The sequence below is a fragment of the Aquarana catesbeiana genome, linkage group LG13 (genome assembly GCF_042186555.1).
Source record: "Aquarana catesbeiana isolate 2022-GZ linkage group LG13, ASM4218655v1, whole genome shotgun sequence".
Lineage (NCBI taxonomy): Eukaryota > Metazoa > Chordata > Amphibia > Anura > Ranidae > Aquarana > Aquarana catesbeiana.
Window position 1 is genome coordinate 21,769,073 of NC_133336.1, and position 27,892 is coordinate 21,796,964.

Genomic DNA, 27,892 nt, shown 5'->3' on the forward strand with positions numbered 1-27,892 from the left:
AAAAATGTTTATAATATATATATATATATATATATGTGCTCATGTGCTCATACGTTTACATACCCTGGCAGAATTTATGATTTCTTGGCCATTTTTCAGAGAAAATTAATGAGCACATAAAAACATTTCTTTACTCATGGTTACATCCCTACCGTGAAGCATGGTGGTGGCATCATGCTGTGGGGATGTTTTTCAGTGGCAGGAAATGGGAGACTAGTCAGGATTGAGGGGAGGATAAATGCAGCAATGTACAGAGACATCCTTGATGAAAACCTGCTCCAGAGTGCTCTGGACCTCAGACTGGGGTGAAGGTTCATCTTCCAACAGGACAACACCACTAAGCACACAGCCAAGATAACAAAGGAGTGGCTGTGGGACAACTCTGTAAATGTCCTTGAGTGGCCCAGCCAGAGCCCAGACTTGAACCTGATTCAACATCTCTGGAGAGATCTGAAAATGGCTGTGCACCGACACTCCCCATCCAACCTGATGGAGCTTGAGAGGTCCTGCAAAGAAGAATGGGAGAAACTGCCCAAAAATAGGAGTGCCGAGCTTGTAGCATCATACTCAAAAAGACTTGAGGCTGTAATTGGTGCTGAAAGAGCTTCACCAAAGTATTGAGCAAAGGCCGTGATACTTATGTACATGGGATTTTTTCATTTTTAATACATTTGCAAAGATTTCAAACAAACTTCTTTCTCATTGTCATTATGGGGAATTGTTTGTAGAATTTTGAGGAAAATAATGAATTTAATCCATTTTGGAATAAGGCTGTAACATAACAAAATGTGGAAAAAAATGCTGTGAATACTTTCCGGATGCACTATATATATATATATATATATATATATATATATATATAACCACATGTAACTAGTCCATGAGAAACTGGTTCTAAAGGCCAAGCTCCCGCAGTGCTAGATCATTCATATCCTGACCTCACCGGTTGATAAATCTGATGTCAAGTTCTAGAGAAGCTGATGATTTGCAAACACTTACCTTTCCCAGGTACAGAAGCGTGTCCACCATATCCTGATGTAGGAGAGCCGATTTAAACTGATTCTCTGCTTCACGGAACAGCCCCAGCCTGCAAAAGAAAAAATGTTTATCTGTATCTGTTTACTGATTCTTCAAACATTTCTCAGCACCCTGGTGGCATTTATGCAGTACTTTACAAGTCTCCTGAGGAAGCCAGTGATTGGTGAAATCTGTTGAGCTGAAGTTACAGGACATACATTATGGCCGCATGTATTCTCTATGATGGTTTTATGAATATTACAGTTTTTAATATTTGAACATCACATTATAATTTTATGACTATATTGTGTATTTTAGGTCAATTGTAGCACCTTAAAAATCTGGTTTCCTTATATACATATTTTCTCATTCATAAAGACATCAGCACCATCATCTGGGTTGTTTATTAGGACACCATATATATTCTCAAGGTCCTAGCGCTGTGTTTTGTGTGTTTACAGAATTGTATAATAATAGTTTGCGACTGTGATGGGGGCATTTGAGTGCAAGTTTCTCTAGTGCAGAGACTGTGAATAGCTCAGTAATCCCGGTTGACCAGTGCAGAATATATGTCAGAGCTCTACCAATGTACAGGCAGTCCCCGAGTTACGAACGGGATAGGGACTGCCTGTTTTTTCTTAAGTCGAATTTGTTCGTAAGTCGGAAGCGCATGTGCAGAACGGCAGAGATGTCATTTTCCGATGTTCTGTCAAGTAGCCGCGCATGCGCAGACGTCGTTTTCCGCTGTTTTCCGATGTGCCCGCCGGCGAAAAGTGGCCGTGCATGCGCAGAACGTAACGCTGCCTCCCGTTCGTAAGTAGGAGTCGTTCGTAAGTCGGAGGTTCGTTATTCGGGGACCTCCTGTACAATAATTTTAGTATGGGTGACTGTAGTTGGGGCATTTGACACAGTGATTAATAAAGAGAATTTCTCGCCATGCACCAACATGTCTCTCCCTTTTTCTAACCTTACATTGTAGAACACAGGTCACACTGTAACCATTATTGATCCATTATTAGAGGTCTGGAAAAGCAGACTAAAGTTGTCCATAGGCGTCTCGAATCTCAGCCGGTTTAGCAGGGACCAGCCGAGATTCGAACCATGTATGGGCAGGCTCAATGTACCCAAGGTGATCGATCGATCAACTCGGGTACAACCAGCCTGTTGGATTTGTCATGTGATTATCGCCATAGCCTCTAGCAATAATCACTGTGTGTTCTCCTGGTCGGGACAGCTTCCCCACCGCGGGGAGAACACAAAAGCTCAGTGTAAGGGATTCTCCTATCAACGCTGACTGTGTTAATGGGGGAATCGTGCAATTTTCAAAAAAAAAAAAAATCGCTTCATCTATGGCCAGCTAATCAGGATGCGATCAGCTGTTTTTTTACAGCCAGTCAGTCAGCACTTAATGCACACCTGTTGTGATAATGTGGTAAGTGACAGTTAGAAGTCAGATTCCTTATTCCTAACGTATTGTCCGTGATCAAAAACCAAAGCTAGGCAACTATTTCCACAGGGTCAGCAATCTCACCCCTCCTATTCTCTTATGGCAGGCATTCCTCAAAAGAACCACCATATAAAACCTACAGAACCGTTAATTTACACCTCAACTGTGACCTTAATTGAGAAAGCTTAGGGTGCCGCTCCAGGTCTCCATTCAAATAGACTCTGGTGACTCACACTGAAGGGTAGGTAGCGTAGAAAAAAAAAAAAAAAAAAAAGAGCCCATACTGGATCAGTACACACACTCATGAACAAAAGAGAATCCAAATGCTGAACACCAGAACAGCCCAGGTGTAGGACAACTGAAATCGGCTTCAGCCCAGCTTGACCAGGCCATGTCTCCAACGCGTTTCGCCCTGCCCACAGGACCTAGTCATGGATCACTATATAACTACATCCTGTGGGCAAGGAGAAACGCATTGGAGGCATGGCTTGGTCGGAGCAGGGCTAAAGCCGCTTTCACTTGTCTTATACCTGGGCTACTCTGGTACACCTCAACTGTGACCTGAATCCTACTATAAATCCTCAATAATTAAAGAAAAATAAGAATAAAAATAATAATAATAATAATACAGAGGGCATTCCTTGTTAGAGAACCTGAAAACAAAAACGGTATCGTTGCTGGCAAATCAGTTTTTTCCTTTTTGCCTTCTTACTGCAGTAGGGGATCCAAGAAAGAATCTGATTGGCTGCGATGGACAGGTCTCTCACTTCAAACAGTACAAGACTGGGGCAGACATCTTACCTGTAATAACACTTGCCCAGCTGAACCTTCCACCACCAATCCTTGAACTGAGCGTGTTCTGTGGCCAGGGCAGCCAACTCTAGAGCCTAAAACACAAACAGGTCCATTTTTATGTCTGGTCGGAATGTTCCTTTACAGTGGAACTACAATTGAAAGAAAAAGGTCTTGCTATTGTAAAGTACTTAAAGATATTATAAATTTACCCTAAGTGTATATTGTACTGTCTGTGGAGAAGTCACAGTGTCAACAAAAGAAAAATGCAAACTGAAAAATTTACATATTCATAACAAATTATCTGTATGTGTAAAGTATGTGACATGCTGCAAAAAAATACTTTTCATTATATTCCATCTCCTGAGACCCAGAGAACTAAATCTGCCAAATTCTACCAAACACTGAACAATCCTTTCACATTGAGATATATTCAACAGAAGAAAAGTTATTTATTGAAAATAGAATCCTTACATTTTTCACATCATTTTCATGGTGGAAGATGTATTCAAACAGCGTCTGAAAAACAAACAAAACAGTCATATCGGTCAGTATTAGGTGATGTACAATTCTCTTATAACCAGTTGAACCTGGCTGTTTATTTTCACTCCAAATCACTGAACCCTGGCATGCCAAACCACTGAACCCTGGCACCCCAAACCACTGAACCCTGGCACCCCAAACCACTGAACCCTGGCACCCCAAACCACTGAACCCTGGCACCCCAAACCACTGAACCCTGGCACCCCAAACCACTGTACTCTGGCACCCCAAACCACTGTACTCTGGCACCTCAAACCACTGTACTCTGGCACCTCAAACCACTGTACTCTGGCACCTCAAACCACTGTACTCTGGCACCTCAAACCACTGTACTCTGGCACCTCAAACCACTCAACCCTGGCACCCCAAACCACTCAACCCTGGCACCCCAAACCACTCAACCCTGGCACCCCAAACCACTCAACCCTGGCACACCAAACCACTCAACCCTGGCACACCAAACCACTCAACCCTGGCACACCAAACCACTGAACCCTGGCACACCAAACCACTGAACCCTGGCACACCAAACCACTGAACCCTGGCACACCAAACCACTGAACCCTGGCACACCAAACCACTGAACCCTGGCACCCCAAACCACTGAACCCTGGCACCCCAAACCACTGAACCCTGGCACGCCAAACCACTGTACTCTGGCACGCCAAACCACGCCAAACCACAAACCACGGTGGTTCTTCTAATATTTTGAAAGTGAAAAAAAAAAAAAAAACTGACAGGGGTTCTAATCCCTCTCCACTCTGTCGAACACTAAAGAAAAAAGTTTTGCCTTTAGTTGTACTTTAGGGAGGAAGAAGCAATCTTCAAGGCATACCTGCTCCCAATTTACTCCATTGCTTTATACGTTATGTCCCCAGTTTGGAGCTCAGTCTAGTTGTGTTTAGCAAACACATTTTGCAGAGAGTTCCTATTGCTCCAATGTGGCTTTACATTTTTTTCTTGGCAAATGTATGCAACAAAGGTTTTTTTTATGCAAATTGCTGAAACAGTTTAGACTTTGTTTTGGATTGTATTGTTCTGTGGACTGCCCATATGCACCTTACTTTTTGCTAGGGAGAGAAAATATTTTACCTATCATCTAAAAAAAGGACACCACATCCCTTAGAAAGTGATTGAAAAATGGGAAAAAGTAAATGGGATTTTTGAGGTGCCAAATTGGAACAAAATTATTTTATAAAAGTAGAAATTTAAGTAATAAAAAAAGAGCATATAAAAAGAGTAAATGTTGATAATACAGTACTAGTACATGTGCTGACTGATTTCATCTCTACATGTTTCGCCTCAATATTGGCTTCTTCAGGATATATAATTGATATCAGGCACAATAAGCACTAAAAATAAACATTGTGCCTGATATCAATTATATCTCCTGAAGAAGTCAATATCAAGGCGAAACATGTAGAGATTAAATCAGTCAGCACATGTACTAGTACTGTATTATCAACATTTACTCTTTATATGTTCTGTTTTTATTGCTTAAATAATTTTCTACTTTTATAAAATAAATTTGTTCCAATCTGGCACCTTGAAAAATCCCATTTACTCTTTCCCAATTTTCAACTTACTTTTTGCTAGTTGCAAACTGATCTGAGCGAATCCCATTTTTACTTTGAAAGTAGAACTCCAACCCAGTGGGACTCTTATACCCAAACTGCTGAAATCAGAGATTAGCTACTCCCTAGTGAACAATACAAAAAAATTCTAGATGGATCTCTCCAGGATGCCGCTGACTTTGAATAAACTACGCAGCAGAAAGTACAGACGACTGAAGTGTTAGAATGAAACCGCTAAGCGATCTGATGTAGGGTTTAAAGGATGCTATATGAAATCAAAAAGCATTTACAGCATTTTTCAATGAGGCCTTCAGACTGCCTGTTTAATATTAATAACGAGAAAAAGACTAAAAAACAGATTTCTTTTTTAGAGCTCTCTAGCTATGAGTAAGGAAGGCTGATAGAGAATAACAGTCAACTCTCCTACCAAACGCTCGGTTTCATTTATGTTTTTGAGCAATTCATAGAGCGACAACTTCTACTTCACATAATTTTATTTGGTTTAAATAAAATGTAATATTGGTAGATTTCAAATTGGCTTTTCTGCAGACTAACCTTGGCCAAGTTGGGACTTAGAGCATATTTAGACAAATTTAATCTCGACAGATTGATAAAAGGTCCATCTGGATTCGTCAGCATTGAGGCCTGATGAAGAAACAAAAACACAGACAAATTATATTTTTATTATTAAAGCGAACCTTCAGTCATTTTTTTCATCTTTCCATCTATTAAATCTTCTGCCCTTGTTGTTGTTGTTTTAACTTTGGATAGTAAAACGCTTTTTTTTCTGCCAGTAAATGCCTTATACAGCCCACTTCCTGTTTCTTGTCTGGTCATTAGCCTAGGATTATGACATCATGCACAGTTCTCTCTCTCTCACTCTGGTGAGAGTTTGCCAGGAAGGGAGAGGGGGATGAGTCATAAGAGGGCCAATGAGAGCTGCAGAGCTGGAGGTGTGCCTCTGTGTGTCTGTGTAAATCCAGGAAGTGAACAGGCAGCAGCTTCAGCTGCCCACAGTTAAAATGGCTGCAGCCAGACTCAGTGGGGGGAGATTTCTGCAGCATATTTGGCAAGTACAGAATCACAGTATATATAAAATAATATGCAAAGTGGTTGAAGGGAAGCTTCAGAATGGTAAAGATGTTTTTATTACACATTATGTGAGCAGACTGCAGTTCCTCTTAAAAAAAAAACAAAAAAACAACCTCTCTCAATGAGGGTTCCCCCAGAGATTGCTAGGAGTTCCCTCATCCAGGAGCAATACATGCCTCACAGATGATTTCCCACTGACACCAATGAATCTCTAGCTATCTCTAAGGTCCGGTTCACACCTATACCTTTTTTTGTGCTTTTTTGCAGAAACACACTACAGTCCATTTAACATGGTTTCCCATGGGACACGTTCACATCTATGCTTTTTTCAGCCGCTGCGTTTTTGGAAAGGATCAGGGACTTTTTTTTAAAACGCAAAACGGTGCGTTTTTGGTTCAATAGACTTCAATGGAGAAGCTGCAGAAAAGCATGTAGTGCATTTTTACTGCAATTTGTGTTTTTTTAATCTACACATCCCATACAAATTGGGCTAAAATAAAAAAAAAAATAAAAAGCATTAAATGCAAAACGCATCAAAAACGTGTGTGAAAAAAAGCAAAAAACGCACTGCAGGAACGGATCAAAAGCAAATGGCATAGGTCATAGCTATGATTAAGAACTGTTTGTAGTGTGAAACGCATCAGCTTTCCTGTTCTGCTGTGGCATGTATTTTTATTTGTAGTTTTTGAATAAAAGGCATTTTTTCGAAGTGCGGCTGTCCAGAACTACTTCCCATCTATCCCGCGCACATGTGCGGGAGTGACGTCACGCGGCTCCGGCCAGTCACAGAGCCCCGGAAGGAAGAGGGGTGAAGATGGATGCGGCCTCCAGCGGGGACAGCTCGGGCTTCGTTTGCAGGTAAGTGTCATATAATGGGCGAGTGTGCGATGCATACAAGCCCATTATGCTTTTAATTTGCAGGGCTTGCGGGGAGCAAAAGGGGGAGTAAAACCCATCGGGGTCTACTTCCTCTTTAAAGCTTCGCCTATGGGTAGTAAAATTTATGCTGTTGGTCAACGTTGCGCGGGTGTGCGCAATTTTGAAAGGGTGACATGTTTGGTATCTATTTACTCGGCGTAACATCATCTTCTATATTTTACAAAAAAAAAATTGTTTTTTAAATAATGGATTATTGGAAACTGGAGATAACCAGGTGCAAATTATGCCACCCCTGACCTGTATTACCACCTCCGCGCTATGTTAATAAATGTCAAAACCCTACCAAAGCTGCCACTTAACAATAAAATATATATAAACCGAATTCACCAAAAGAAAATTATAGATGAAATAGTGGCGCTAATCCCCAGGTGGGGAGATGCCAGACACTCTTATCCAGCCAGTGAGCTGAATACAGACGTGACTAGAGAAAAAGTGAAAAAGCATATATTGCTAAATATCCACAAAAAGTAAAAATTAATATTAACTAAAATTCAATATGAGCTAATATAAATTATAACACTCAGTGAAAGTGATATACAAATATATAAATCCAAGAAAAAATATATAATGAAAATTGAGCACAGTAAATATCTATGAAGTCCAGAAACCAATCAATCGTGAAAAATAATCGTGAAAATATTTGAAGAAAGTCCAAAAAAAGAGTGAGGGTGACTCCAAAACTGCTCAGCTGTGTTTTCAAACATCCACCACACCTCTGTGACCTGAATCCACTCCCTGCTGAAATTCAAACTCACCAGCTGTTAAGGCCTCTCACTCTCGTGTTTGGCCTGACAGAGCCTCTAACCCACTTACATGGGGGTTAAAATGCGAGCATACACCTCCACTGCTTCATAGGAACACCGCTTTTCTCAGGTTGGTAGTATGACATAAAAATAAAAGAAGCTCCAATAGTGTAATCTCGTTTAAAAGATTTAATCACACATAAAACAACTTGTATTAAACTCACATTTAAAATAAAATAACAGGCAAGTCACTTCACGGCAAATGGAGAACTCCCACAGCACAGCAAGCAGTAGCAAATGAAATAACAACAGGCAGGCCACGGCGGACCCAGGAGGTGTGTGTGCTCACGTTCGTCTCACCCGTCCGCAGCACTCGTCCCTTCACTGGAGCTCCGCTCTGTCCCCCTTCACTCCCTCCTCTAGTACTCGTGTGAGATCGCCGTGTAGCTACGCCCCGACATGCTTCATCATAAAGATTTAACCCCATGATTAAATCTTTATGATGAAGCATGTCGGGGCGTAGCTACACGGCGATCTCACACGAGTGCTAGAGGAGGGAGTGAAGGGGGACAGAGCGGAGCTCCAGTGAAGGGACGAGTGCTGCGGACGGGTGAGACGAACGTGAGCACACACACCTCCTGGGTCCGCCGTGGCCTGCCTGTTGTTATTTCATTTGCTACTGCTTGCTGTGCTGTGGGAGTTCTCCATTTGCCGTGAAGTGACTTGCCTGTTATTTTATTTTAAATGTGAGTTTAATACAAGTTGTTTTATGTGTGATTAAATCTTTTAAACGAGATTACACTATTGGAGCTTCTTTTATTTTTATGTCATACTACCAACCTGAGAAAAGCGGTGTTCCTATGAAGCAGTGGAGGTGTATGCTCGCATGTTAACCCCCATGTAAGTGGGTTAGAGGCTCTGTCAGGCCAAACACGAGAGTGAGAGGCCTTAACAGCTGGTGAGTTTGAATTTCAGCAGGGAGTGGATTCAGGTCACAGAGGTGTGGTGGATGTTTGAAAACACAGCTGAGCAGTTTTGGAGTCACCCTCACTCTTTTTTTGGACTTTCTTCAAATATTTTCACGATTATTTTTCACGATTGATTGGTTTCTGGACTTTATAGATATTTACTGTGCTCAATTTTCATTATATATTTTTTCTTGGATTTATATACACTACCGTTCAAAAGTTTGGGGTCACATTGAAATGTCCTTATTTTTGAAGGAAAAGCACTGTACTTTTAAATGAAGCTAACTTTAAACTAGTCCTAACTTTAAACAAATATACTCTATACATTGCTAATGTGGTAAATGACTATTCTAACTGCAAATGTCTAGTTTTTGGTGCAATATCTACATAGGTGTATAGAGGCCCATTTCCAGCAACTATCACTCCAGTGTTCTAATGGTACAATGTGTTTGCTCATTGGCTCAGAAGGCTAATTGATGATTAGCAAACCCTTGTGCAATCATGTTCACACATCTAAAAACAGTCTAGCTCCTTCCAGAAGCTACAAAACTGACCTTCCTGTGAGCAGATTGAGTTTCTGGAGCATCACATTTGTGGGGTCAATTGAACGCTCAAAATGGCCAGAAAAAGAGAACTTTCATCTGAAACTCGACAGTCTATTCTTGTTCTTAGAAATGAAGGCTATTCCATGCGAGAAATTGCAAAGAAATTGAAGATTTCCTACAACGGTGTGTACTACTCCCTTCAGAGGACAGCACAAACAGGCTCTAACCAGAGTAGAAAAAGAAGTGGGAGGCCGCGTTGCACAACTAAGCAAGAAGATAAGCACATTAGGTTCTCTAGTTTGAGAAACAGACGCCTCACAGGTCCCCAACTGGCATCTTCATTAAATAGTACCCGCAAAACACCAGTGTCAACATCTACAGTGAAGAGGCGGCTGCGGGATTTTGGGCTTCAGGGAAGAGTGGCAAAGAAAAAGCCATATCTGAGACTGGCCAATAAAAGAAAAAGATTAAGATGGGCAAAAGAACACAGACATTGGACAGAGGAAGACTGGAAAAAAGTGTTGTGGACGGATGCCAAAGGTGTGCAATGCTGTAATTGCTGCAAAAGGAGGATTCTTTGATGAAAGCAAAGTTTGATGTAAAAACAATGTTATTTCAAATACAAATCATTATTTCTAACCTTGTCAATGTCTTGACTCTATTTTCTATTCATTTCACAACGTATGGTGGTGAATAAGTGTGACTTTTCATGGAAAACACAAAATTGTTTGGGTGACCCCAAACTTTTGAACGGTAGTGTATTTGTATATCACTTTCACTGAGTGTTATAATTTATATTAGCTCATATTGAATTTTATTTAATATTAATTTTTACTTTTTGGGATATTTAGCAATATATGCTTTTTCACTTTTTCTCTAGTCACGTCTGTATTCAGCTCACTGGCTGGATAAGAGTGTCTGGCATCTCCCCACCTGGGGATTAGCGCCACTATTTCATCTATAATTTTCTTTTGGTGAATTCGGTTTATAAATAATGGATTATGTATGGTGTTTGTTTGCATTAAAATTCCAAAAAAACACCCACCAATTTAATTCTCTATGGCCTCAGCTTTAAAAAAAAAAAAAAAAAAAAGTATGTTTGTGGGTTTTAAGTAATTTTCTAACAAAAAAAATGCAGATTTATACATTTATGTGAGAAGTGCCAGAAACGGATTGCGGCTGAAGTGGTTAAAAAGATACAGAGGGAGAAAGCTTTACTGTTACATCCTCAGTACTGCATTTGCAGTACTGAGCAGCCTGGCAATTTGAAGGACAGGAGCACTATAATGATTGGCCCCAACTTCAGATCCATGTTGCCTACTGATCTGAAATGTGTAATTAGCAATATAGGCAGCATAGGAAAAGCAAGGAGGAAAGGAGGTAGCATTAGGCTTAACCACTTGCCGACTGAATACAGCGACAAAGTGGCTCTCCTGGGTTTTCTGGGTAGGGGGACACGCCGCTTCTGCTATGATTAGTCATAGCAGAAGCCGATCAGCGGGTGTCCCGGCCAATCGATGTCCGCCGGCACCCGCTGATCGGCGAGGAGGAACACAGAACAGAGCTCTGCATTAGGTGGAAAATGCAGAGCTCTGTCCTGTCAGCAGGGATGTGCTGGATTTTTTTTTTTCCCCTGCAAAGCAGGGAATAAAATCTAGTGCATCCCTTAGTAAAAACAGCACATAGTAAAACACAAACACTGGCTAGGCACAGAGTTAACCCCTTGATCACCCTAGATATTAAACCCCTTCCCAGCCAGTGTCATTAGTACAGTGACAGTGCATATTTTTTTTTATCACTGATCACTGTATTGGCATCACTGGTTCCCACAAAGTGTCAGTGTCCGATTGTCCGCCGCAATATTGCAGTCTTGCTATAAGTCTCTGATTACCGACCATTACTAGTATAAAAATAAAATTCCAGTATATGTGCACACAGCATAGTTTGTAGACACTATAACTTTTGTGAAAGCCAATCAATACACGCTTATTGGGATTTTTTGTTACCAAAAATATGTAGCAGAATACATATTGGTCTAAACTTAACAAATTCGATTTTTTTTATTTTTTTATTTATTAAAGGAGTTTTATAGCAGAAAGTGAAAAAAAATTGTTTTCTCTTCAAAATTGTTGGTCTTTTTTTTTTTTGTTTATAGCGCAAAAAAATAAATAAAATAAAACCACAGGAGGTGATCAAATACCATCGGAAGAAAGCTCTATTTGTGGGGAAAAAAAATATGACAAAATATATTTGGGTACAGCGTCTCATGACCGTGCAATTGTTAGTTAATGTAACGCAGTGCTGTATTGAAAAAAATGGCCTGGTCATGAAGGGGGTAAAGCCTCGTACACACGGGTCGATTTTCGGAAGGGGATTGTCTTTTGACAGACTGTTGTCTGAAATTCTTACTTACTGTTACGGCCCTTTCACACTGGGGAGGTTTGCAGGCGCTATTGCGCTAATAATAGCGCCTGCAAACCGACCCGAAAAAGCCGCTGCTGTCTCTCCAGTGTGAAAGCCCCGAGGGCTTTCACACTGGAACGGTTCGCTAGCAGGACGGGAAAAAAAGTCCTGCTAGCAGCATCTTCGGAGCGGTGAAGGAGCGGTGTGTATACCGCTGCTTCACCGCTCCTGCCCACTGAAATCAATGGGACAGCGCGGCTATACCGCCGGCAAAGCGCCTCTGCAGAGGCGCTTTGCGGTGGTTTTTAACCCTTTCTCGGCCACTAGCTGGGGGTAAAACCGCCCCGCTAGCGGCCGAATACCGACGGTAAAGCGCCGCTTACAATAGTGGCGGTTTACTGCCGACGCCGCCCCAGTGTGAAAGGGCCCTTAGAAAGCTCCTTTTGACAATTGTTTTCCAATTTTCCGACAACAAATGTTGGATGACAGGCTAGTAAACTTTTGTCAAACAACAGCTCCACGTCATATTATCGGATGGTCGGTACACAAATCTGTCACACAAAAGTCGAAAGTACAAACACGCTCGGAAATCAATGCTCACCAAACACGAAATTAGCAGAAGGGGCCCAAAGGGTGGCGCTCAAGAGCTGAAACTCCTTGTTATACGTCACTACATTCGTGTTACGTTAGTATTCAAGACAAGATCCTGGCACACACCCTTTTGACAAAAATCAGACGCTCGGTTGTCCAACAATCGAACCGTGTGTACCAGGCTTAAATCTTTTGGGCAAGTGGTTAAGATAAAAAGTATTCTTATCCTTCAAACTTTGCAACCACATAAAATATTCATAACATACAGTATCTAAAACATTAGCAACATTAACGCAACATAAAAATTGTGTTTACCGTTCCGAGGCGGATATGCCTTCCAGAAGCACTGGTGATTGGTCGAGCAGTGCTTGCGGTTCGGGGGGTCCTGATCGCTTGTTCCATAGTGCCAGGGCGACCAGACTGCGTACCGGGTCGAATAAAGCCTGTCAAAGGCCTGCCGGATTGGGTGACGGGTCTATAAAAAAAAACAAAAGTCCACCGGCGTTAATAATAAGAAATTAAAAAGTTGCATCTGTCATTTCCAAAGATGCTTCCAGGTAAAGGATTATTGATGAGAAGGCTAAAGTGTCACACTTGTATGAGCGCTGGAAAGCATTGGAGGTAACAAGAAAAAACGCTTTACCTGACCGCTGGACTCGGTCCCTCGATTTTTCTCGCCGTTGCCTGTCTGAGGCTGGTCCCAGGACCTGTAAATAATTAATTTCATTTGTTCACTGCAGCTGTGTAAATCTGTTCACTGAAGAGATTCGCGTCCTGAGCGGCCTCTAAATTATAAATGCAGAGCAATATTACTAGCCCTCAGGTAAAAAAAGTGGAATTCCTAGACTTTTGATGCTGCAAACTGCAAATAAATGCAAGTCCGTCAGGATAGAAATATAGCTGCAGACTTCAGACCGTGCCTGCTATAGCATTGCTACTCGAGTGCTTAAAACGGAACATGCCCCTTTTGAGTGGAGCTCTGCTTTTTAAGCACCCCCGTCCCCCTGTGCTCGTGTGCAAAGGCTAACGCATGCCTTGGTCCTACATGCATACGTAAATGGCGATCGCACCACACGTGTGAGGTAATGAACGTCAGAGCGAGAGCAATAATTCTAGCACCAAACCTCCTCTGTAACTCTAAACTGTTAACCTGTAAAGAAATTTAAAGCATTGCCTATGGCAATGTAGTTTATCTCCCTTCCACGAGCGTGCGCAATGTTAGGTATCTATTTACTCCGTGCAACACAGCCTTTATATTTTACCAAAAATTGGGCATTATATTTGGTTTATGTGCATGAATGGCTAGTTCACACCACAAAAATGCACTCCGAATATGTTCCAGGTGAGTTTTTACTTATGCCGTGAACACACGACCGGACTGGTCTGACGGAACAAATCCGTCGGACAATCCGACCGTGTGTGGGCTTCATCGGACCTTCAGCGGACATTTTCTGATGAAAATCAGACGGACTTTAGATCTAGAACATGTTTCAAATCTTTCCGACGGACTCGAGTCCGATCGAAAAATCCATTTGTCTGTATGCTAGTCCGACGGACAAAAAAACGACGCAAGGGCAGCTATTGGCTACTGGCTATGAACTTCCTTATTCTAGTCCCTTCGTACGTCATCATGTTCAAACGAACGGACTTTCGTTGGTCCATTCGTGTGTGTCCAAGTCCGGTCGTTCGAAAGTCCGTCGGACGTTTGTTGCTTAAAAGTCCGCCCGTGTGTACACGGCATTACAGTTCACACCACATGCAGTTCTATTGCATTTTGCTGTGTTCCAGTACAGTTCTGTGCAGTAAAAATGCAGCATGTTCTACAGTGCCTTGAAAAAGTATTCATACCCTTTGAAGTTTTCCACATTTTGTCATGTTACAACCAAAAAACGTAAATGTATTTGTTGATTTTATGTGATAGACCAACACAAAGTGCTACATAATTGTGAAGTTATAATTTTTCCCATTAACAAGCTAGTGCTTGGTTGCCCAATATATATATATATATATATATATATATATATATATATATATATATATATATATATATATATATACACACATATACACACACACACACACACACACATATATTATTATACACGATTTATATAGCACCAACAGTTTACGCAGCACTTTACAACATTAGGGAGGACAGTACAAGTACAATACAATACAGGAGGAATCAGAGGGCCCTGCTCATTAGAGTATATATATATATATAAAATGTTTGGGGGTTCCAAGTAATTTTCTAGCAAAAAAATGCAGATTTTTGGCAGAAAAATAACAGCAGCGTGTGTGAATTTGAATTTATACTGAGAGTACAGTCAGGGTACATGATGCTGCTGGACGCACACGGCCATTTATCAACTTACGTGCGACTTGTGCAATAGAGTTTTCATCCAGTGTCATTTCAGCAATTCCTTCCTGGTCAACATCAATCTCATCCACGTAAACCATTTCGGTCAGGGCCCGAGTCTTCAGACTCCATGCTGCCTGCAGGAAAACACAGGGAACACAATGAGAAGTATCCCGCCAGGTCAGCACTGAATGAACCAATGAAAGGATCCCGGCTGATGACTGAAGGAAACTGGGACTCCATTTGGATGTGCTGCCACATGATAAACTGCCCACTTTTTTTGGTTTCTATATTCAAAGACATCAATTAAACAATCCCCAATAAAAAGGTTTCTTCCAGTATGTTTCCAGTCACTAAGACCCCTTACACACTGAGGCGGTTTGCAGGCGTTTTTGCGCTGAAAATAGCGCCTGCAAACCGACCCAAAACAGCCCTCGGGCTTTCACACTGAAGCAGTGCGCTGGCAGGAGAAGAAAAAATCTCCTGCAAGCCGCATCTTTGGAGCGGTGAAGGAGCGGTGTATTCACCGCTCCTGCCCATTGAAATCAATGGGACAGCGTGGCTATAGCCGCGCTATACGAGCGGTTTTAACCCTTTTTCGGCCGCCAGCAGGGGGTTAAAACTGCACCGCTAGCGGCAGAATACCGCGGTAAAGCAGCGCAAAAAATAGCGCTGTTTTACCGCTGACGCCCCCTACCGCCCCAGTGTGAAAGCAGCCTTACAGTGGATATAAATGTCTACACACCCCTGTTAAAATAAAAAAAAATATGAGACAAAGATAAATAATTTCAGAACTTTTTCCAACATTAAATGTGACCTATAAACTGTACAACTCAATTAAAAAACAAACTGAAATCTTTTTTTTTTTTTTTTTTTGGGGGGGGGGGGGGGGGGTAAAATTAAAAAAATTAAATAATGTGGTTGCATAAGTGTGCACACCCTCTTATAACTGGGGCTGTAGCCGTGTTCAGAATTAAGCAATCACATTCAAACTCATGTTAAATAGGAGTCAGTACACACCTGCCATCATTTAAAGTGCCTCTGATTAACTCCAAATAAAGTTTAGCTGTCCTAGTAGGTCTTTCCTGACATTTACTTAGTCGCACCCTACAGCAAAAGCCATAAAAGCCATGGTCCGCAGAGAGCTTCCAAAGCATCAGAGGGATCTCATTGTTAGAAGGTATCAGTCAGGAGAAGGGTACAAAAGAATTTCCAAGGCATTAGATATACCATGGAACACAGTGAAGACCGTCATCATCAAGTGGAGAAAATATGAAACAACAGTGACATCACCAAGAACTGGATGTCCCTCCAAAATTGATGAAAAGACGAGAAGAAAACTGATCAGAGAGGCGGCCAAGAGGCTTACAGCAACATTAAAGGAGCTGCAGGAATATCTGGCAAGTACTGGCTGTGTGGTACATGTGACAACAATCTCCCGTGTTCTTCATATGTCTGGGCTGTGGGGTAGAGTGGAAGACGGAAGCCTTTTCTTACCAAGAAAAACATCCAAGCCCGGCTAAATTATGCAAAAACACATCTGAAGTCTCCAAAAAGCATATGGGAAAATGTGTTATGGTCTGATGAAACTAAAGTTGAACTTTTTGGCCACAATTACAAAAGATATGTTTGGCGCAAAAATAAAACTGCACATCACCAAAAGAACACCATAACCACCATGAAGCATGGTGGTAGCAGCATCCTGCTTTGGGGCTGTTTTTCTTTAGATGGACCAAGGGCCTTAGTCAAGGTAGAAGGAATTATGAACAGTTCCAAATACCGGTCAATATTGGCACAAAACTTTCAGGCTTCTGCTAGAAAGCTGAACATAAAGAGGAACGTCATCTTTCAACATGACAACGACCCAAAACATACATCCAAATCAACAAAGGAATGGCTTCACCAGAAGAAGATTCAAGTTTTGGAATGGCCCAGCCAGAGCCCAGACCTGAAACCAAATTGAAAATTTGTGGGGTGATCTGAAGAGGGCTGTGCACAGGAGATGCCCTTGCAATCTGACAAATGTGGAGTGTTTCTGCAAAGAAGAGTGGGCAAATTTTGCCAAGTCAAGATGTGCCATGCTGATAGACTCATACCCAAAAAGACTGGACTAGAAGGCTTAAGGCTTTAAGCCCGACAGCATGGGCATGCGGTCGCCCCTCCTCTTTAAAAAAAAAAAAAAAAAAAAAAAGGGGATATGTACATTTTCTGTATTAGGGATAAGGTCCCTTTAAGAAAATTTCAAATGGGATTGGGGGCAGGAAAACATGGTCACATGACATTTGGGAATTTCTCAGAATGTCATGTGACCCCTGGGAATGTTCTGGAAAAGGGGCTTAATATATATATATATATATATATATATATATATATATATATATATATATATATATATATATATATATATGACCCTCTCACAGGAGTATTCCCGCCAGTGTTCAGCGGCGGTGCAACAAGCTCCTCAGAAGGGCTATAATACTTTTAAGTTGCAGCCGAACTGACCATGAAATCTCTAATGAGGCAAGTGCTGGAGCAGCAGGGAACAGCGACGGGGAAGACTGGCTCAGGAGGTGCTTCGCCATGGCTGAAGAGGATAACAAATGGAGGGGAGAAGAAAGGGAACAGCCGGTGCAGAGAGCCATGGACGTGCCCAGTATTTCCCAGGCAGGGAGGCAGAGGCAGACCAGCTGTAAGAAGCCCGCAGAAGCGCCAGCACAGCCCGTCATCACAACTGCCCGTTACCCCGGAGAGGGAAGAAAGTAACATGGTGAGACAGGAGGAAACGGCTACTACTACTGGGGCGGAAAGTCAGCCTAAGGGAAAAGAAGAAGAGGAGGGTTCGGTCCCCAACGCCGCCCAGAGGCAGTGGCGGGCGAGAGGAGTGACATCAAGGAGAAGGACAGAGGTGTGTCAGAGGTAGGAGGTTCGGCGAAGGAAGCCCTGCTCAGCGCTTCACTAACAGCACGAAGCTCCAGGCTGTGCAAGTGTTACGGACATCCCGCTACTGTCCACTGGAGGCAACAGAGAGCAGCATAATGCTGCCGCAGCTCTATCCAATGCTCCTGCGCTACCTGGTGGTATAGGTGAGTTAGCAAATACACTTAACAACATTATGGAATCTATTAATAGATTGGCTGACGGTATTAATACACCAGTGAATGACAGCAGTAATTATGGAAGTGTCTGGTCTAATGAAGGAAGAAATACTGTCAGTATAAGCAATATAGGCAATAGTAATAGTTTTCCTTCAGCAATAGCCTCTAAAACCTCTAATTTCGTTACTGGCTGAGATTAATATGTTTAGCTCATCGCTCCCCGAGGCACGTTTTAAAGAAACGTTGCCATGTGAGATCTCGCCGTTAGGTTACCACCTTTCTCCTCAGACCAAAGATAACATTTGGAAGGGTCAATTTGTGGACATTTTGTCCTTACTTCCATCTGTAAAGAAATATATCAACAGAGCTGACAAAAAAAAAAAAAAAAATCAGATGAAAAATCTGAGGATGATAGAAGGCCAGTGGCGAGGTTTTAATAATTGGCTTCAGTCATTTGCCATATATTATGCTAGTCTATTAGGGGAAAAAACCCAGAATATTGCAGTGGGCTTTTAACATGTGCTAGAGGCCTAGAATGCCTTGTACACATGATCGGACTTTCCGACGGAAAATGTGCGATCAGAGCTTGTTGTCGGAAATTCCGACCGTGTGTAGGCCTACCGTGTGTTGGCTCCATCGACACACAAAGTTTGAGAGCTGGATCAAAATTTGTTTCGTGTGTAGACAATTCCGACGCACAAAGTTCCACGCATGCTCAGAATCAAGCAGAAGAGCCGCACTGGCTATAGAACTTCATTTTTCTCGGCTCGTCGTACGTGTTGTACGTCACCGCGTTCTTGACGTTCGGAATTTCCGACCAACTTAGTGTGACCGTGTGTATGCAAGACAAGTTTGAGCCAACATCTGTCAGAAAAAATCCGATGGATTTTATTGTCGTAATGTGCGATCGTGTGTACAGGGCATTAGAGTTTTGGAGGACTAGAATGGTTCTAATATGATGAAACATTTAGACAAAAGCTATCAATATATCCATCACTAAAGTGGGGTAATAAAGACATTGGGTTGTGACTTCACCTGCCACAGAAAACAGGTTACAACTCACACTGTTCAGGACCCCACCCTTTACTTAGGTGTTTTAAAAGGAATACAATTTTCAAGGCAGCCAAAATCTACAGTGTCCCCTTATAAAAGAGGATATTGCGTCGCATACCACGAGAACCAATGTAAATTGGGGGGGTTCTTGCAAATACAAGCAAATTGTAGGTCCATTTAGCTCCCTCCCATTTGCACAATTTAAAATGTCTCCGTTAGGCATCATACCCAAGGAGGAGCCAAATTCCTTTCGCCCAATACACCACTTATTCCCTAAGGGTACCTCCTTAAATGATGAAATAGATGCTAGTATGTCATCCGTATCTTATTGCACGTTTCCAGCAGATCAGGAGATTTGGCAAGAGTGTGTTGCTCACTAAAGTGGACATAAAGGCTGCTTTTAGGCTACTACTCATTGACCCATTGGCTTTCAATTCCTTAGGTATGTATTTTCAAAGGCAACTATTATTTCGATATGTGCCTCCCTAAAGGATGTTCCATATCCTGTGCCTATTTTGAAAATTTTGCATCCTTTCTCCAGTGGGTAGTTGCTTTCGAAGCTGATTATCAAGGTATATATTACACTACCTTGATGACTTCTTATGCCGCGTACACACGAGCGGACATTACGGCGGACTTTGCCCGGCGGACTGGATTTCGTCGGACAATTCGATGTGTGTGGGCTCCAGCGGACTTTGTTTTCTCAAAAGTTGGACGGACTTAGATTTGAAACTTGTTTAAAATTTATCCGTTGAAATCGAGTCCGGTCGAAAAGTCCGCCGTCTGTATGCTAGTTCGACGGACAAAAAGCCATGCTAGGGCAGCTATTGGCTACTGGCTATGAACTTCCTTGTTTTAGTCCGGTCGTACGTCATCACGTACGAATTCGACGGACTTTGGTGGATTGTGTGTAGGCAAGTCCGTTTATTCAGAAAGTCCGTCGGAAAGTACATCGAAAAGTCCGCCGGGCAAAGTCCGCCGTAATGTCCGCTCGTGTGTACGCGGCATTATTCACTGGCCCGCGCAGTCCCCCATTTGTTTATTTATGCTCCAGCTGTTTAGTGTATCCTCTCAACACTTAGCTAGCGAAAAAAAACAGTTTTTCCATCCTCATCCATAGAATTCTTAGATATCAAGATAGACACAGAGTCATTTGGATTTCGGTTACCAGAGTCAAAAGATGGGACTGGATGATGCAAATATAAAAAGATTGGGTAGAAGGGAATCGCAACATTTTCAAATTTATGTCAGACCTGATCTCCCTCTTTAATTCTAGGCACTAGAAGATATGTTTGGATCCTGTGTAATTAAAGAACAATGAAGCGCTGCTATATGTCCAATTTGTCTCTGGATCCTGGGAAATTTCAGATATACTGGAAAGGAATTAGAGGTCTTCAATGGTCTAATTTGTGTTTCTATCTCTCCAGGTTGCTTGAGCTATGGCTGGCCCCTGATGTATTAATCGTTCACCTAGGGGGAAACGATGTTGGGAAAAGAGAATACTGGATCTTATGTTTATGATGAAAAGTGACCTTCATAGATTCCAGTTAGCATCCCTGAATACCATAATAATCTTTTCAGAGATAGTTCCTCGGCTCATATGGCTGCAGGATGTCCAATTAAAAAATTGAGAAAATTAGGAAACGTCTTAACAAATATATGGAGAAATTTATGCCACACATTGGAGGTTTGTCTTATAGACATAGTGATTTAGAGGGTGTTTTTTTCTGGATTATATAGATCAGATGGGGTTCATCTGTCATCGTTAAGGTAGTGTTGCAAAACTGCATTGAAATGGCCATGGTTGTGGGGTAGGCCGGGCTTGAGATTTCAAACCCGGTATGTGGGGACTTTGGTTATAAATATTCTGTATGCTCAAGTCCTTTAAGACTGTGCTGTTTTAGGCCTTATGCACACAGGATGTTAAAATAACTTTATGAAAACACCAGTATTTTTGCAGTGATTTTTTAAAAACTTTTTTCAGCTTTTTTCAACGTTTTTGCAATAGCGGTTTTTAGCGTTTATTATCTGTTTTTAGCGGTTTTCCGCGTTAGCGGTTTTTTTTTTCAAATTTTTTTTCTCCAATGGATCAAAAACGTTAAAAAACGTTGGTGAGTGACGTTTTTGAGCGTTTATCAGCGTTAGAGCGTTTTTACAGCTGAAAAACGTCTCTCAAAACCCACTGGTCCTGGTTTTTTTTACAGCTTAAAAACGCCTATGCCATTTGTAGCTCAAAAACGCCTAGGTGGCCATGAAGCCATAGACTAACATAGACAGGCCTTTTTAAGTTGCAAAAAACGCTCAAAAAAGCGGCTGTAAAAACGTCCGTGTGCATGAGGCCTTAAGTTTATTGTTTGAAAATTAAGAATTTTATGAATAAATAAAATGATCAAGATGTTGTCATTATTATTTATTGGTTTGAATAAACCAATAAACATAAACGTGCCGCAGTCAATTTTTTGCCAACCAGTTGTTTTGTGTTATTATTTAAATAGGTATTTGACTGTATGGTATTCGGGGAGGGTAGGTGCGACCTGCATTCCCATGTGTGCTGTAATAAAATCAAAAGGTGCTTAATAAAAGTATTAGTTTAACCACCTCAATACAGTGCATTTTCACCCCCTTCCTGCCGAAGCCATTTTTCAGCTTTCAGCCCTGTCACAATTGCGCGGTCATACAACACTGTACCCAAATGCTGTCTCCCTCCTCACTGGGAAGATGGATAACAGCAGGAGCCATTGGCTCCCACTCCTGTCAATCAACTCCAGTAACTAGGGGTGGTTCTGGGCCTTTGTCAGTAGCTCAAAAATTGGGGAGATTTGCGTCTTTTGATTCCCACAGAGATTAATGGAAAAGCAATTTCCTGCTCAAATGAAAAAAAAAAATAGTAATATATGAATAAATGAATGTAAAATCAATACAAAAATACAGTAACTAAAAATCATTATAAATATATACATCATATATATATAAAATAGATAAATATGTAGTAATAAATAATTAACCCCCAACCTTAAAATATATTTAAAATATTATATAATAATAATAATCATGCAAACCAAAAAAAAATACATTATTAATAATGTACATTTTTAATGTGTTGTGCTCCCTTTTATACTACTTTAATAATAAATCCAAGCTTCTATGGAATGTATAGCTCCTCTTCAATAAAAGAGAATGTTCATTCTTTCATGAAAATACATTATACATTGCATTGCTGTCATTCAAGGTTATCCTGGAAATGTTTTTCCACTACATTTGTAACAAGTGGATTGAAGGCCATCGTTCTGTTGTATAACTCAGAAAACCTGAAGAGCTCCATTCTTCTTTAATAAAGAACATCTTGACTTTTGAAATCTCAACAAACTTGGATTTGCTTGAGAGAGAGACAGAGCGAGAGAGAGACAGACAGAGCGAGAGAGAGACAGACAGCGAGAGAGAGACAGACAGAGCGAGAGAGAGACAGACAGAGCGAGAGAGAGACAGACAGAGCGAGAGAGAGACAGACAGAGCGAGAGAGAGACAGACAGAGCGAGAGAGAGACAGACAGAGCGAGAGAGAGACAGACAGAGCGAGAGAGAGACAGACAGAGCGAGAGAGAGAGACAGACAGAGCGAGAGAGAGAGAGACAGACAGAGCGAGAGAGAGAGACAGACAGAGCGAGAGAGAGACAGACAGAGCGAGAGAGACAGACAGAGCGAGAGAGACAGACAGAGCGAGAGAGACAGACAGAGCGAGAGACAGACAGAGCGAGAGAGAGACAGAGCGAGAGAGAGAGCGAGAGACAGAGCGAGAGAGAGAGCGAGAGCGAGAGACAGAGAGAGAGAGACAGAGAGAGAGAGAGACAGAGAGAGAGAGAGACAGAGAGAGAGAGAGAGAGAGACAGAGAGAGAGAGAGAGAGAGAGAGAGAGAGAGACAGAGAGAGAGAGAGAGAGACAGAGAGAGAGAGAGAGAGACAGAGAGAGAGAGAGACAGAGAGAGAGAGAGACAGAGAGAGAGAGAGAGACAGAGAGAGAGAGAGAGACAGAGAGAGAGAGAGACAGAGAGAGAGAGAGAGACAGAGAGAGAGAGAGAGAGAGAGAGAGAGAGATTTTTGTCTGTCTTTGCTTCTATGTATTGCATGGGATGTTACCAACATGTGGTGAAAATATTTAGAAATAAATTTACCTAGAAAAAATGGTGACGTGTCCAATACTTGTTTTTCCCGCTGTACATAAAATCCCAGATACTGTGTAACAATCTATTATATCAAACACAGGGAGGTTGATATAAAGGGATGTCTTCCTGGGAAAGGGGAAGTAGTCTGATGCAGCCAGTACATCCAGGACTTGTACTAAAGCGCTGTATGGCCTCTGTGGATGTGGGATCCTATGCTCTGGTAAGCGGTTCTGTTTGCAGGTGGAGGAGCACTGGATGGAATATTTTGCTCACACTCATCTCTCACAACTGAAGTTTCCATGTGAACAGTCTCAATCTCAACTCCTTTAGTAAATCTTCACAGTCACATCTACACATCACTAGCAGAGCTACTATCAGCTAACTAGATCTATCTACAGTCTACGGAGAATTTACAGCCGGTACCTGGATCAGATGGTCAGAACTTTTCTCCTTCGGATGCATTTGAAGAAAATGGGAAAGATTGGACCAAGGCATAAAAGAACCAACAATTTCATAACAACTGCTGTGTCAAGAAGAGAAAGAAAGTTATTTTTTTGTAGTTTTTAACTGTTCTGTAGCCTTCAGAAGAGATTCTGTGCACCTCACCACCAAATGGTCACGAGTAGCATCAGAGAGTGGACCTTAAAGTGGAGTTCCACCCACTTTTACAACTCTTCAGCATCTCTCACTAAACTGTGCACTGTAAATGAATTGGATATTTTTTTTTTCTCAGCACCTACTGTATATCTGCTGTATTCATTTCTCACTTCCTCCTCCCTGGCCGTGGCCCATCGCATCATTTCCTGTTTGCAATGCCTTCTGGGAAGGGGCGTCAACTTCCTCTGACACTGCCGTTGGTATGGAAACCTGACCTGAAACCTATTACACTGCTTGTGCTGCACTGAGCATGTGCGAGATCTGCAAGGAAGAGATCCAGGAAGAAATACAGTCTGGCTTCAGATGCCCACACTTAAGATGGCCACAGCCTGCTGTAAGTTTCTAAAATAACAAACTACTGCTATAAACTAACAAAACAGACCTTAGTTTACAGACTAACTTTACTAGAATACATTAAGCTTGTGTATTATAGGGGTATTTTTATTTAAAAAGTATAATTTTGGCCGGAACACCACTTTAATGACCAATTACAGGCTGGGAAGACCGCCCTTGAAACACACCCCCCCCCCCCCCCGCATTTTCATTTAAAGAGGAGGTAAACTTCCATGGATGGTTTGTAGCTATAGGTAAGCATTCTCCGTTTAGGAGATATTTATTATATATGCCACCAATGACGTCATCTGCACATGCTCTGTGAAGGAACGGCCGCCCCTGCCGTTTCTTCAGAGCCCTATGCCGTGACCGGCAGCTGCTGCGTGCATGCGCGGGAATGACCTCACACGGCTCCGGCCAGTCCCACAGAGTCCGTGGACCCGGAAGGAAGATGGGTGAAGATGTATACGACCTCTAGCGGTGACAATGAGGGCGTCGTCTTTTTTTTTGGGGGGGGGGGGGGGAGCGGATACCTAGTTTTGACATTTTTCCACTTGGATCGTCTAGGTGATCCAAGCAGAAGTTCTCCCCTCCCTCCCTGCAGTCTTCTGGGACACGTCACAGGTGCCAGAAGACTGCCGTACCATTTGGGAGGCGCAGAGCAACCCACACATGCGCAGTGTGCACCCAGCTGTAAAGCCGCAAGCTGTCACAGCCGGGTGCCCACAGTTGAAATGCTGGCCCTGTGGAGAGGCGAGAGAGAAGGGTTCAGGCGGCCACATCGATGGATCCTGGGACAGGCGAGTGTGTGTTTATTAAAAGTCAGCAGCTACACTTTTTTTGTAGCAAAAACAGCTAGAGTACCGGTTTAAGTTCTAACTTAAATCAACCTAAACAATAGCCAATTACATCACATTCATGTGCGCACCTTTATCAAATAATGTGCACTGGGCTGAGCATGCTCACAATAGATCATGGACCAAAAAATAATCACTCGACTTCCTTTTTCACCAATGTACTGCCAGGCACCACCTATCCTTTAATGCAAGGGTCTCAAACTGGCGGCCCTCCAGCTGTTGTGGAACTACAAGTCCCATCATGCCTCTGTCTGTGGGAGTCATGCTTGTTACTGTGAGCTTCGCAATGCGTCATGCGTAGTTCTGCAACAGCTGGAGGGCCGCCAGTTTGAGACCCCTGCTTTAATGCATGTGTCCTGGTCAGGTGCTTTTTTTTTTTGTGTGTGTGTACATCTGTGCAAATTGCGGTGCCATTATTAAAGAATGCCAATGCACCCCAAAGCACATCCCCAATGTATTGCATGATAGCAAGAACAAGCGTGACTGCGGTCTTAACCTTTTCCACTAGATGTTTAAGTTCACAGCGCCAGACCGCTGATTACCAAATGAGTTCTCTGTGTGCTCACGGGGCTGTTGAGCTGCATGCTAAATGCTTCATTGGAACATCTATGTGTTCCCAGCCAGAGAGGCAGGAAGGTGACTCAAGCAGAAAAGCAGCATCTCCCCAAATATCCCATGTACAGTCTACATTTTCTCTGCTCTGTGCATCCTGGCAACACTCCTTCAATGTCATCTCTCAAGGTCAGAGCATAAATGCTGCACATAAAATACACAAAAGGGAAGGCTACAGTTCTATTGTGATGTATGATGCTTAGAGAATCAAACATTCAATGGAGAATATGGTAAAAGACAGCTGCAGTATTTTCAGAGTGAGGCTACTCCCATTTATCCCCAAAAATAAGGACAAATCTGAACTCTCCTGTGAATTAGGCCTCACTCATACAAAAGGGTCTGAGCAGGTCCATTTTTCAGGCGGATCTGATCGGACCCCCCCATTCACCCCTATGGACCTACAGTATCTCCCAAAAGTGAGTACACCCCTCACATTTTTGTAAATATTTTCTTCTATCTTTTCATGTGACAACACTGAAGAAATGACACTTGTCTACAATGTAAAGTAGTGAGTGTACAGCTTGTATAACAGTGTAAATTTGCTGTCCCCTCAAAATAACTCAACACACAGCCATTAATGTCTAAATCACTGGCAACAAAAGTCAGTACACCCCTAAGTGAAAAGGAAACGATCCGAATTCGAAAATTGGAATCGATTTGAATATGAATAAATTAATCGAATTCCGAAAATGAATTATATGGATTAAACGAATATAACTAAAAAAATTTATGAAAATGAAAACATTTTTTGTTCTGCACATGTCTATTATGCATTCACTGTTTGGGTTGGAAGGAGGGTGATCCATCAGAATCTACGAATCATAACATAATGAATGGAACAAAATTAATTTCGGATTGATTTGTTATGTTATGTTTCGGAGATTTTGATGGATCCACCTCCATCCAACCCAAACACAGTAAGTAGGAATCCTCTTATTTCACTTTTATACCTTCCTATATTTACTACAATATGTTTCCATTTCATAATAATGAAAAATGATGATGCAACATAAAAACCAAATGGATCTGAATCAATGTGGATTATTCGTTATGTTGTTACCTTATTTCGGATGCTTCAAACATTAACAAAAACCCCAAACTATCGCATCTTGTCATCCGAAATGGAACAAATGAATACAAATTTATTCGTTGTTTTGTTATAATTTTTTTCAGATTCGTTGATATTCGTTACTATTGTAATTTGGAGATCCGGACACTTCTGAAGCTCCAAATGACGAAAATTTCATCCGAATTTCGATATGTAATGAACCGCTCATGTATAAATTCAGTTCAGGGCCGTCTGGAATTGTTTTCCTGAACACAGGACTCTTGCCCTCACCTCTGGTCCTTTGGGGAAGGCAAGGGGGCGCTCAAAACCCCAAGGCCAATCAGTGGCCTCCCAGCTAGTCTAGTTTGACCTCTCAACATCCAAAACCAATACACTCAGGGCCATCGCAACAGGGACCAAAATGTTGAACTCACCTTTGCCCTACAGGGACATGAGGAGCCATGTAAACATTTTCCTACCTAATCCTACAAGTTCTGCAATTATCTATTCTAGCCAGATGGGGGAGCCCTCCACAAAATACACAGTAATACAAAAAAAATAATGGATATGGTCTCTACCTATGGACTTCCAAGTGAAGAAACATACAGAATTTCGCAAAAGTGAGTACACCCCTCACATTTTTGTAAATATTGTATTATATCGTTTCATGTGACAACACTGAAGAAATGACACTTTGCTACAATGTAAAGTAGTGAGTGTACAGCTTGTATAACAGTGTAAATTTGCTGTCCCCTCAAAATAACTCCACACACAGCCATTAATGTCTAAACCGCTGGCAGCAAAAAAGTGAGTACACCCCTAAGTGAAAATGGCCCATTAGCCATTTTTCCTCCCCGGTGTCATGTGACTCATTAGTGTTACAAGGTCTCAGGTGTGAATGAGGAGCAGGTGTGTTAAATTTGGTGTTATCGCTCTCACTCTCCCATACTGGTCACTGGAAGTTCAACATGGTACCTCATGGCAAAGAACTGAGGATCTGAAAAAAGATTTGTGGCTCTACATAAAGATGGCCTAGGCTATAAAAAGATTGCCAAGACCCTGAAA

At 41.9% G+C, this 27,892-nt stretch overlaps 1 protein-coding gene across 3 annotated transcripts in view; it reads right to left on the bottom strand.

Moving 5' to 3' along the window:
- Positions 1–27,892, bottom strand: part of TTC8 (tetratricopeptide repeat domain 8) — a 55,641-nt gene that overhangs the window by 19,882 nt on the left and 7,867 nt on the right. The window contains exons 2-9 of one of the 3 annotated variants that reach the window (XM_073610365.1): positions 23,744–23,770; positions 15,030–15,150; positions 13,298–13,361; positions 12,970–13,129; positions 5,929–6,018; positions 3,731–3,775; positions 3,266–3,351; positions 1,000–1,087 (exon numbers count right to left, since the gene is read on the bottom strand). In XM_073610365.1, coding sequence (XP_073466466.1) covers positions 1,000–1,087; positions 3,266–3,351; positions 3,731–3,775; positions 5,929–6,018; positions 12,970–13,129; positions 13,298–13,361; positions 15,030–15,150; positions 23,744–23,770 — 681 coding nt within the window. Of the gene's footprint in view, positions 1–999; positions 1,088–3,265; positions 3,352–3,730; positions 3,776–5,928; positions 6,019–8,371; positions 8,624–12,969; positions 13,130–13,297; positions 13,362–15,029; positions 15,151–23,743; positions 23,771–27,892 lie in introns of those variants that run through there. The other 2 variants (XM_073610366.1, XM_073610367.1) reach the window with 2 other exon arrangements.